The following is a 12,206-nucleotide window of genomic DNA, read 5'->3' on the forward strand; positions in this document are numbered from 1 at the left end:
CTCTAACCTCTCTTACCAAGACCGTTCTCCACCCATGGCTCAGTTTGGTTGTGCGGCCAGCTCTAGGAAGAGTCCTGATTGTTCCTAATTTCTTCCATTTAAGAATTATGTAAGCCGCTGTGCTCTTGGGAACCAACAGTGCAGCAGATTTTTTTTTTTATGGCTTTCCCTAGATCTGTGTCTCGACACAATCCTGTCTCTGAGCTCTGCAGGCAGTTCCTTCGACCTTACGGCTTGGTTTTTGCTTTGTCAGCTCTGTATTGTCAGCTGTGAGACCTTCATATAGACAGGTGTGTGCCTTTCCAAATCATGTCAAATCAATTGAATTTACCACAGGTGAACTCCAATCAAGGTCTAGAAGCATCTCAAAGATGATCAAGAGAAATGGGAGGCATCTGAGCTAAATTTCAAGTGTCACAGCAAAGGGTCTGAATACTTATGTCAATGTCATATTTCAGTTTTACCTTTTTAATACATTTAAATTTTAGCATAAGGTTGCAGCCTAACAAGATGTGAAAGATTGAAGGGGTCTGAATACTTTCTGAATGCACTGTATTTTCGATCTATCCCTGGGACAGTGCATGGGATAGATTGACACGTCTAAAATCTTCCACAATAGCGCCAGTCCTGAAGCAGACAACCATAATCTGCCTCAACAACTACAGGCCAGTTGCATTAATACCGATAATCATGAAGTACCTGGAGCAACTGGTCCTTAAGCAGATCAAAGATGCTCTTCCAGCCACCCTGGATCCACACCAATAAGCTTACAGAGCCAACGGATCAGATGTCATCAACAGATGTCATCAGAAGATGACACCATTGCAACTGCCCTCCACGCTGTTATGCTCCACCTAGAACAACGGGGAGCATATGCACAGCTGTTGTTTGTTGATTACAGCTCTGCGTTTATCACCATCATACCCAGCCAGTGTCTTCAGGTTGTCTGAACTAGGTTTCAAACACAACATCTGTTTTTGGTTAAAGGACTTCGTAAAAGACCAGCCGCAGTCAGCCAGGATGGGCCCCTACCACTCTCCAACCTTGTCACTCAGCACAGGGGCTCCACAAGGCTTTGTGCTGACCCCCTCCTCTACTCCCCATACACCTATGACTGAATACCAACCCACGACACGAACACAATCATTAAATTTGCAGACAATACAACAGTGGTGGGGCTGATCACTGAGGGCAATGAGTCAGCTTACAAGGAGGAGGTACAGAGGCCAACAGGCTGGTGCTCAGAATACAACTTGACACTAAACACCAAAAAAACAACGGTGCTATTCATTGATTTCAGGAAGAAACAAGGTCCATCCCCCACTGTACATCAACAGAGAAATAGTGGATAGTCTCTCCAGTTTCAGGTTCCTGGGCACCCACATTTCAGAAGATCTCATGTGGTCCACCAACATAAGCTCTCTGATTAAGAAGGCACCAAAGTGGCTTTACTTTCCTAAGGACACTTAGGAAAGTCAATCTGCCACAACAGCTGCTAGTGTCCTTCTACCGCTGTTTCATTAAGAGTGTCCTGACACATGAGCTCCTAGTGTAATATGGTAACAGTTCTGCGGCTGACAAGAAGGCTTTGCAGAGTCATCAACACAGCCCAGAAGATCACCAACACACATCTGCCTGCCCTGTAAGACATAAATGGCTCCCGTTGCCTGCAGAAGGCATCCTTCATCTAAAAGGACTCATCACTTGTTTGTCTTTCTGCCCTCAGGAAAGCGTTACAGGTCCATCAAAGTGTGTACCACAAGATTAATGAACAGTTTCTATCCCAAGGCCATCACCACACTGAACTCTATGCCGAAAGAACACCCCCCATAGACAATATTTATACTGTGCAATACCTACCTCTGTGCAATACTTATTCTGTGCAATGGCCACCCCTGTGAAATACCTTATATTGTGGAATTATTACTGATAATGCCTATGTGTGTGTGAATGTGTGTGTCCGTGTATGAGTGTGTCTAAGTCTTTTTTGTACAGTTTTATACTCTTCTCACTAGTGCGCCTGAATTTCATTGTATACACCAGTACAATACCAATAAAAAAAATTACATTCTATTCTATCCTATTCTATTCTATTCTCTTATCTTGTCCTTTTAACAGGAACTATTATTAGTCCCTAGTTCCTCTGGTTAAAACACTGAGATCCTCATTAGGTTCCCTGGTCCCCAGAGAAAGTACCTACGATAGATATGGCTCTATGTAGCCACTCTTTTGTGTGTTTGTGTTGCAATTAACTTCAGAATACTTTTTCATTTCATGAAAAATGTGCGAACGCAGTCGGTATACAACAAGTTGGTGGAAACATTTCTCAGATGTATAATTCTGGAGATGTCTTGAACCTTACTTTGAGACAGACCAACTAGAATTGAGGAAATAGAGGCTGCATTTCAGAACAGGTCTGGCTGACATTTGTCAGAAGAAGTCAAGAGAACTTCTCAAAACACAAAACTCAGTGGGAATTTTTTTTGCCACATATTCACTTGTCCTCCCAATTTAAGAAATGGGATTCATAGTATTTAAAAAAAAAAAAAAAAAAAAAAAAAAAGTGATGCTTTAAGGTTTTGTTTTGCTTTAGTTAGGATTACCATTTGAGAATTAGGATCAGGTTTAAGGTGATAATACATACCCAAATCTATATTTTGTGTAATTCATGCTTTGCCCAAATTATTGTTAAAGACTGAGCTTCCAACAGTTTCAGAGCTGTGTTGATACTACAGCAAGGAAGTAGCAAGGGTTACATTTTATTTAACATAAGGCACTGTTGGTGTGTGTTTGTGCATGTGGGTGTATGTGTGATGTTGGTAGATATGCTTTTCTAATATGTTTGTGTGTATGTGTGTGTGTTTCAGATTCTTTGTGATGTATCTCATCAACAAAGATGAAACAGAGCACACAGGCCAGGTAAACCAGCTCATTTCCCTTTGATCTCAGTTAATTAACAGTACACTATTGTGATACCGTAATGTGGTTAGTACAGCTTAGCTTCAAACTTTCCTCCTGTGCTTCTGATCTGTGGCAGATGTTGGCTGCTTGCATTATTAAAGTCTCAGTATGCTTCAGACAAAGTGCTTGTTAGATCTTCTATCTGCACTGTAAAAACTCGCCGTAACAGTTATAGATTGTTGGCTGCTTGCATTATTAAAGTCTCAGTATGCTTCAGACAAAGTGCTTGTTAGATCTTCTATCTGCACTGTAAAAACTCGCCGTAACAGTTATAGATTGTTAGGCCTTAGGAACTTAAATTCAAAATCAAAAACAAAAATTCAAGCCATGATGAAGACAGGTCTGTACTTCCGACAATGCCTGCAACCTTCTGATGTGTGGCACTTGAGCCTTGGTCATATTGTGGAAAGTGCAGCAAAAGCTGTCATGAGGGATAAAGATAAGTTATACTAACTTACTATTCTAAGTTATTTCAACTTAGAGCAAATTAACAAAAGTAGAAATTCTAGGTTGTGATCATGTAAAATAATATTTTAATTATAATAACTTCACAGATGTAAAAATTCTAAGTTAGATAAACTCAAAGCCTAAACACCCAGTTTACATTGAGGTTGTACAGCTGTGTGGAGGTGGGAAAATAGGCAAGGTTTGAACTTCTCTCTCAAGCTCTTTTTGTTTAATTCTTTACACTGCTACTTCATCAATGTCTTTTACCTCATTTAGACTGAGTCACTTCATGTGGCTTGGGTGGATCAGAGAACTACAGTATCAGATCAGATAAACTTAATCTAAATGCATCCAAGAAGTGTTCAAGACAGATTGAAATACGATTGTTCAAACCACCTCTGGAGGAGGTTTTTGGCGCATTCTCGCCAGATGTTGAAAAGGTGTTAATGCATCAGTATGTCCAAGACACATACATAGGCTAATTTTTACTCCTCCTCCGGTGTAAATGTGTCAGTAAGCCATCTGTGGAAATACCTACTCACTGTCTGATTTTCTTAATACATCCATGGTCTGTGTCCTTTGTCCTTGTGATGACAGCAACTTAAGTAAAATGTCACTGAAATGAGCCCTTGTTGTGTGTTTCATTAAAGTAACCCAAAAGAACGGCTCCAAACATTACTATACACACTATCAAATACCCTGATCAGTTCAACTGCTGAAAGCTGTATGTGTGAGAGCGGCCAGTTAGAGCCCTGAAGATGATATAATTTTTTTTCCCTTGCTTGTAGTTCATAAATTTGATTTATTCATGTGTTTGTGCTAGCTAATGGATAGTTGTTAGCTAATGCTAGCTAAAGTACAGAAGTTCTTTTTCTCCTAGCTACAGGTTTATAACCACCTCCCTCTGAACTTCTGGACTCCCCCCATACTGATTTACAAGTAGCTAAGAAAACAAAGACAGATTGTAGTCAGATCTGTGATCTGACCAAGAGAGATGCAGAAATGGGCCTTCAGGTTTGGCTGTTGAGAACAGGCAGAAACACTTCGCCTTCACATGTGAAAGACATTGTTTGAAGCATACTGAGGCCATTTGCGGTTCAGTATTTGAAGCTTACACTGCTGTTACTAACCTCAGTACTGGACAATGTAGATGAGTGAAATAGATGCAGAAAATGTTGTATGTAATGTAAACCCTTCCTACCTTCTCTCACCTGTCTGTCTTAAGGAGTCTTATGTATGGAAGATGTACCAAGAGCGTTGCTGGGAGTTTTTCCCTGCTGGTGACTGTTTCCGGAAACAGTATGAGGATCAGCTCAACTAATCTGTTCTTGGAGCAACAGACTCTTCACTTTCACTTAGTCACCTGTTCAGTCCCCTCTGTCTTCCCTCTGCTTACCCCTCAAACATTTCATACAACTCTCTAAGGAGTCCCTGTCCCTGTACCAAACAACAGGTTGTACACTCTGCTCCACTTCCCAGTACAGGAGGAACTACATCTCCAGCCTCCTCTACAGACCCACCCTAAGCCCTTCTCCCAGCTCTTCCTCATCCAGACATTCAACTCTGCCAGCTCTGCCCCCCTTCCAGCCCAGTTTGTTTTGAATGCTTCTAAGACTTTATACAGAGAAAACATCCGATTATATGCTGTCCAATAGGTTTTTGGTTTTTGGCTCTAATGATGACTTCTTTGCATTATCTTATTCTACATTCACAGTAACAAGCAAAAAATACAAAAGAATAATGGAGCAAGGGAAAAAGGAAGAACCCAAAGATGGACAGTGGAGGAGAGTGGACGGAAGATAAAGAGAGAATACTTCCTGAAAGACTTTCAGGACAGTGATGGATACACAAAGAGACATTAGACATTAGAATGATGATATTTACAACTTTACATGTGTAGAGTGTACGTTGCATGTTGGTACAGGGGGTGGACACAAACATCTCTGAAACTGGCTTCCATGGCTGTGCAACAAATCTGACCATTTAAAAGCTTCCATGGTCAGAAATTAAGACAAATCCTCATCATCAAAGAGGCGATGATTTGATTCAACTCTAAGGTAACTTTCTTAGGCTTTTTAGTTTGTGGTACATGTAAAGAGGGAAGATATACCTCCTCTACCTACTTATCTAATCCTACACACTACCAGCCAACAGCCTCCAGAAGTACCACAGAGTTGAATCAACACCTTGGACACATTGTCAACAAAATCTGAACAGTCTGATCTTCACAAATTAGCCCATTGTACTGGACTGAATTTAAGAATAGATCAGAGCTGTTAATACTGAGTCCACACCCTGTACATGGCAACACTGTGTGTGAAGGGCTCTTTAAGTAAATGTTCCTATTTGCTAGCAACAGGATCAGCAAGTCAATTTTGTTCCAGTAGAGCTGAGTGACCTGGAAACTACAGTAAGGACAGGATTAGATCAATCAATAAATGTCCCCCAAAATATGCTTGCAAAATAGTTGAATCCATTAGGGTTGTCTTTGGGAACTCCAACACTTTTGTCTAGCTTGATAGATGTGGACAAGTACTGGTCAGACCTTTCGTCTAATGCCACCGTCCAGAGAAACTTGACATTTTTAGCCCCTCTGCAGGTCAAGACTAAGAACAGCTAAACAGTCAGCACATTTTTTCTGTCTAACTCTTTAGCATTGTGATGTGTAAGAGAAAACACAGTCTCTGGGTGCCACTGGTGGGACTGTCTTCTTTTAATGAATGCTACTTAACTAGGGTTTGCTCAGTACATTTGTTAACCAAATGATGTAGTTCCATGAAAAGCAATACTGAAGTAGCAAAAAAGGGATTTATCTGTTTAAAGCTGCATACAAAATTTGTGCATGCTTGTTCGCTAAGATAAATAATGTGGAGCAACTCTTAGTCATGTTTCCTAAATGAATTGATGAAAGAAGAGGGAAAACAGGAGGATACAGTGCCTTACTAAGCCAGGAATGAGCTATGCATGCTGGAGGAGGAGAGAGGAATGTTGGATAGCTTCACATAAATACAATGTAAAGAACTGAGGATAACATGTACAGGTGAGTGATTGGGTGTTCACGAAAGAGAGAAATATGCCATGTGGGAGCACTAGACGAAAGTACAAATAGAGGAAAGAAACGGAAAAAGTATGGAGAGAGAAATGTCTTCCGGACTTATGTTATTGGAGACATAAAAAGACTGGCATGCCCTGTTGATTCTTAAGGAGTTTTGGTGGAGACCTTACTAGAAATATCTACATTTGAAATGGTATCCAATTTCAGTTGCGCTTGCTTCATAGCTTTATGAATTGCAAATGGCGTGTTACAATTTTAAAAATGTACAACTCAGTATCATTTAATTAATTCTGTTTTATTATACAGTACGGTCAGATGATCTTTAAATTGCTTTGAGTTCTGGGAAGTCAGATTTCAGTTTGATATGACAGCAGCAAATAGGGACATTCAACAGCAGAATGACTGGAGTCTGTCACTAGTGGTAGTGTTGTAATAAGAGATACACCTTCAGTATTGTGACACTCATCAAGTGCAAACGCCTTCTTCCTTTTAACAAAAGCATTGAATTCTTTGGGGTGGCTCTGTATACATTCAATCTCCAGTCAATTAGGTCCACATAGTTGAATCTAAGTCAGTCTAATCCAACAGTCGTGTAATAAATCCTCTTTTGTGAAGGTTCTAATTTTCAGTTTGTGTTGTAACTGTTGTAAAGATGTGTTGATTCAACTGTTTGATCATTTTGGATGATGTAATTTGTGCTGATGTTGAACAGTATTGCATTATACTGAGGTATTTCTAATATATAATATACCTTCATTGATGTGAATAGAGATGGTGAATTCTTAATATAGACAGACCAACAATAGCCTGTGGTAGGTATTATTGCAGATCTGTTGGATCAGACTGGATTAGCTTAAGCAAGGTGGACCTAGTAAACTAGGTATGTTACAATGCTTGTTTAGTCTAACATGGAACAAGCTACATGTATGTGATGGTTTCTACAACAACATAAGTGGTTTTCATGACACTTACCAGTATTCATCATTTATGATGCTGCCATGCCACCAATTTTAAAGATGAATTCATCTTGTTGCAGACACACATTATTTACACATTCTGTCTCATGCAATATAGGAGAATCAGAAGATACAGAAATCTATCATCCATTTCAAAACATTGGATTGTATGATCATTTATTTCTATTTTGTATTGTAATTGTTACAAGTGCAAATCTTCTATAGAAGACATTTCATGACTTACAAAGTTTGGACCTTGTAGGTCAGAATGCACAACTATGGCTAAATGAATGAAAATATCAGAAACAATTATTTATTTAAAGAATAATAATTATTGGAGTATAGTTGGGTTTTTTTTTGTTTGTTTGGGTTTTTTTTTGTTGTTGTTGTTTTTTTAAACTAATTTATTCAGTTATAGGAAGTGTGTGTTGATTGAATGAATGTTCAGAGCTGGCAAATGATGTTCAAAAAACATGTCCCAGAAACTTTTTCAAATAAGGATTGTTTATCCAAGGTCTTTTTTTCCTTTTCTTTTCTTGTGATGATCTTATGCAATACAGCAAACAGAGTTACTCTTTTTGTATAAACATTCTCCAAAAAAAAACTAAGAAAAAAAAAAAAATTCCATTGCATGTTTATTATGCAGAATTGATAAACAAGTATAACAATGGCACTAAATCTATGTCACCCATAAATTGTTTAATAGGATTATTTAAGATGAATTAAGATTTCTGTGAACCGTATTTAATTGTTGTGGGCTTCATTGTAACTCTTAACTCATTTGCCACAGCTGCATCCCTCTGAAAAAAAGAAAGTGGCTCTTGCTTCTCTCTCACTTTTAATGTACTATGAGTAATGGGTTTGTTTAGGTATCATTTGGTTCAAGCAATAGCCCTTCAGGGAGTATATGGGAGATGACTGACTATTGTAAATGCAAACTAAGGCAAAACAACAAGCTTGCTTAACTTTGTCTTAGATTGAAATAAAATTATCTATTTTTTCTTTTATTAGCTATTTCTTTACTTTATTACTTAACAAATAATGGTAAGGAAATAAAAACAGGTCGTTCTGTTAAGTAATTTCACCACTTAATCTTAAAGATGCAGTATATAAGTAATATTTTATTGGTTCTTTGTGCAAAACCACCTTCGCATACATGCAAGGTTTGGCTGAACATTGCCCGTTGCTGTTCTGTTTCACCTATCAGCTTTCTAATATAAGATTTCAAACAGGCAGAGGTGTTCCTGTTATGTAAGAGAACAGAGAATGTTATGCTTCCCCAGGCTCTGCATACACTGGGCACTAGGTTTGTTTTCGCCAAAATCCAAGTGATCATTAGTGAAGTAAGTAAAAGGTGAACGAAATATTTAAGTAAGTGATAAATTTGGAATATATCTCTTAGACCAGTAACCATGCAATATGAAGACCCAAAGTGCTTAATATTAGTCATTAATACATTGTGAGATAAATATTAATATGAATAAATACAGAACAAATTAATAATATAACCATGAAATAATCCAATATATTTTAAATACTCATCTTATTATGAAATGTTATTTCACCCAGGGGCAGAGCCACTTTTGAGAATGGCTGGCCCCTCATTTGGACTGTAGAAACGGCCAGTCACATAACGGGCTCTGTTCTGTTTGTCGTGATTGACAAAGACTTTGCAGCTAAAAGTGGCTTTATCAAATAAAACATACTTTGTAGGACATTTGAAAAATACAGACTGCTGGGATAGAATAAATAATATTCATAATAATTATCTGAACTGAGCTGTTTTGGATTATTTCACAATTGTTTATATATATTTATATATATTTTCTTTATTTATATAATGTATTTCATAATGTCTTCTTTATTAAATATTGAAAATTTTGGGTCTCCATAATAAGCAACCTATAGTATGATGCAGTCAGCCATATAAACTAGCTACCTGATGTTTGTTTTTTCTATGTAACAAACGTCAGCTGTCTACAGCTAATAACATATATTTGCTAATAAGAGCACTCAAACTCCCACCATGAAAAACATGGATGGCATTTGATTGTGAGTTGTTGTAAATTAATCAGTTTTCTCACCTCAGTCAGTTTGTACTTGACATGTCCGAAGTTCTGTAAATTAAATTCCATTATACAATTTACTCAAGGAGAGTACATTTAGCCCTTACGACTTTACAAAGTATGATAACACAGTGGAATTTACATTTACAACCAACTACTGTGGGTGTTGCATATAGCATTGGGCTCATTATACAATGCAGATGTCATGCCTATGTTTTTTTTAATTTTTTTTTTTATTGCAATATCACACCAGACTGAATAATGCCATTACTAAGTGGTATTTTGCTAATGTAAAAATAAATGAATATTTTCCATATTTACCACAGAGCGGGCATGTTTAGTTTGCCACACAGTAAGGCATCATGTAGACTGTTTGAGTAGGCTAATGCTATTTCTGAGACATAAATGTGTAAAGAGGGACTGAGTAATGGATTTGCATGATTTTGAAAATAAAACTTTGTTAACTTGTGAAGAGGAGAATATTCTTATTTCAACATTATGAAGCTTATTTCTGTTTTGTGGTTACTTTTTATATAGAACATACAGGCTGTGGACAGTTACATACACCTGCACATAACTTAATAGACTTAAGTGGTAATTCAGTTGAATACAACACAAGATTGACAAACTCACCTCTGACACAGTCTCAACAAATAATAAAATAAAAAAATAAAAGCTTTCTGAAGCAAGGATTTCTTGCATTACATTTAGGTCTCATTATTTTAATCTTTAATTTTAAAAATGTGGGAAATTATCTGATTATTTTTGAATTACAAAAATGTTTTAAAGTTGGGTAAAAAAGGATTTTAAAAATATAATTTGCTGCAAAAGCACTGTAAATAAGCCATTTTCTATTTTCCTTTTACTTTTTTTGTGCTACTACGGTGTATAATTAGGAAATAAGCAAATTCTCTCTTCACCTTTTATCAGTGGAAACATTCGAAGCAGTGTAAGCTTCAAAATGGATTTGTTTAGGCTATTCTAAACAGTTTAAACACTACTGAAGATTAGTTTTAAAAATCTGGTTATTTCTTATAGAAACTCATTAGAGCTACTATGACTTTGTATCGGTCAAATTCACTACAATAGCTGTATTATTATACATTATGCTGGAAGTGCAGGGTCTGTGCTGGAAGCTGGTAGAACTCATCTCGACTGCCTCATTTTCTGTGTTAAATCGGTTTCCACTAATATTTATTCTTTTTGTATGACTAAAAGTTTAGCTGCATCCATATAACATTTGAACCCTGTACTTCAATCAAATAGCAGATAATGATCTGTATTTGAAGCATACCTCCCAAAAAAAAAAAAAAAACAGGAGAAGAAATTAGTCCAAATAACCAGTGGAACTACAACAGAGGGGTTTTAACATTGGGGAAATGCAAGCCTCATTAGGCCATATAACATGATTTTTTTTTAGAAACTTGAAGCTGTCTATATAAAGGGAGATAATATAAATATAGATTATAATTTTATAATTAATTAAATATAAGAAGTCTTGAGGCCTTAAAATAACATTATTTTCAGCACTGGTAGAAGGACCAATTCTAAAATTTGACAACTATCTAGTTACATTATTAATACTGATACTCAACTTTTTGGAGACTGTTAGGAAAAATTAACCAGGCAAAACAACCAACTCAGGGAACTAGCAAGATGTGACTTTATACCAATAAATAAATAAAAGATTAAATGAGCATAACATACAAACTAATTGAATTAGCCAAAATCAACAATCAACAACCAACTAACCAGTCAACCAAATAATCAATCACGGGTAAAGTAATCAATCAATAATTAATCATTTTAATATACTTAAATTAAAATCAAGGTTTAGTGATAATGACTCAATATGCAAAATACAAGCAAGTCATTAGCAGCAATCAATCTGGAATCACTGAGGAATTAGCAATCATCAATCATGAGCAAGCTACATATGTCAGAGTATTCAATCATAAGCAGGTTAATAATATCAAAGTCAAAATCAACCATAAGAAATTGATTAAATGTTTAAAATGTGATATAAAAATAATGAAAATGCTCATAATTTAACAAAAGAATGGATGCTTTCTACTCAATTAAAAGTACAATCAAAGGAGTAATCACCCAAATGTCACTTAATACTTTATATCAATTTGAAATGCAATCTCAGAACAATCGGAATGTAGTAGTATGAGGTCAGAACATGAGATCTGGATGTTGAGGTGGTGTGCATGGTTTGATGAGTTCAAATAAGTCCACAGCAGAGTCTCAGATGGGCATTAAGTTAGTCTAAAATGTCTGTGGTTGAAAAAAATGAGAAAGCTATTGACGAGGATCTGAAAAGATCTCTTGGCCATTTCACATTCACTTTGAAGATGGTCCCTTTACATTATTTCCTATCTACTGTCAAGTCCTACAAAGTCTTAAGGACCATGCTTCAAATTCAGACCATAAGGTAAAAATAGCAAACATGCAGCATCACCGAAGCTTTTTCCAGCAATGCACAACAAATCTTGTGAAAACTCATGATCTTATTCAAACATTAAGATTAATCTTTCAGACTGTCTGAATAGCAAATCTAAACCTATCTACACATTTTCTTAAACCTAGGCTATACTTGTTAACATTTTAGCAAATCTGCACCATGAAATTTAATGATTAATTTGCTGCAAGCAGATCGTGTTGGATGCACAGACAACAAAACTCTGCTTGATTACTTTTGAGACTGAAAGAAAAGTA

General features: G+C 36.6%; 1 protein-coding gene across 1 annotated transcript in view; it reads left to right on the forward strand.

Annotated features, from left to right (window-relative positions):
* Positions 1–4,791, forward strand: part of ryr2a (ryanodine receptor 2a (cardiac)) — a gene marked incomplete at its 5' end in the record, with an annotated part of 184,614 nt that extends 179,823 nt beyond the window's left edge. The window contains 2 exons of the mRNA XM_040123032.1: positions 2,868–2,919; positions 4,634–4,791. Coding sequence (XP_039978966.1) covers positions 2,868–2,919; positions 4,634–4,729 — 148 coding nt within the window. The remainder of the gene's footprint in view (positions 1–2,867; positions 2,920–4,633) is intronic.
* Positions 4,792–12,206: the final 7,415 nt, after the last annotated feature.

Source organism: Xiphias gladius, unplaced genomic scaffold (assembly GCF_016859285.1).
Source record: "Xiphias gladius isolate SHS-SW01 ecotype Sanya breed wild unplaced genomic scaffold, ASM1685928v1 HiC_scaffold_1473, whole genome shotgun sequence".
Taxonomy (NCBI): Eukaryota; Metazoa; Chordata; class Actinopteri; order Istiophoriformes; family Xiphiidae; genus Xiphias; species Xiphias gladius.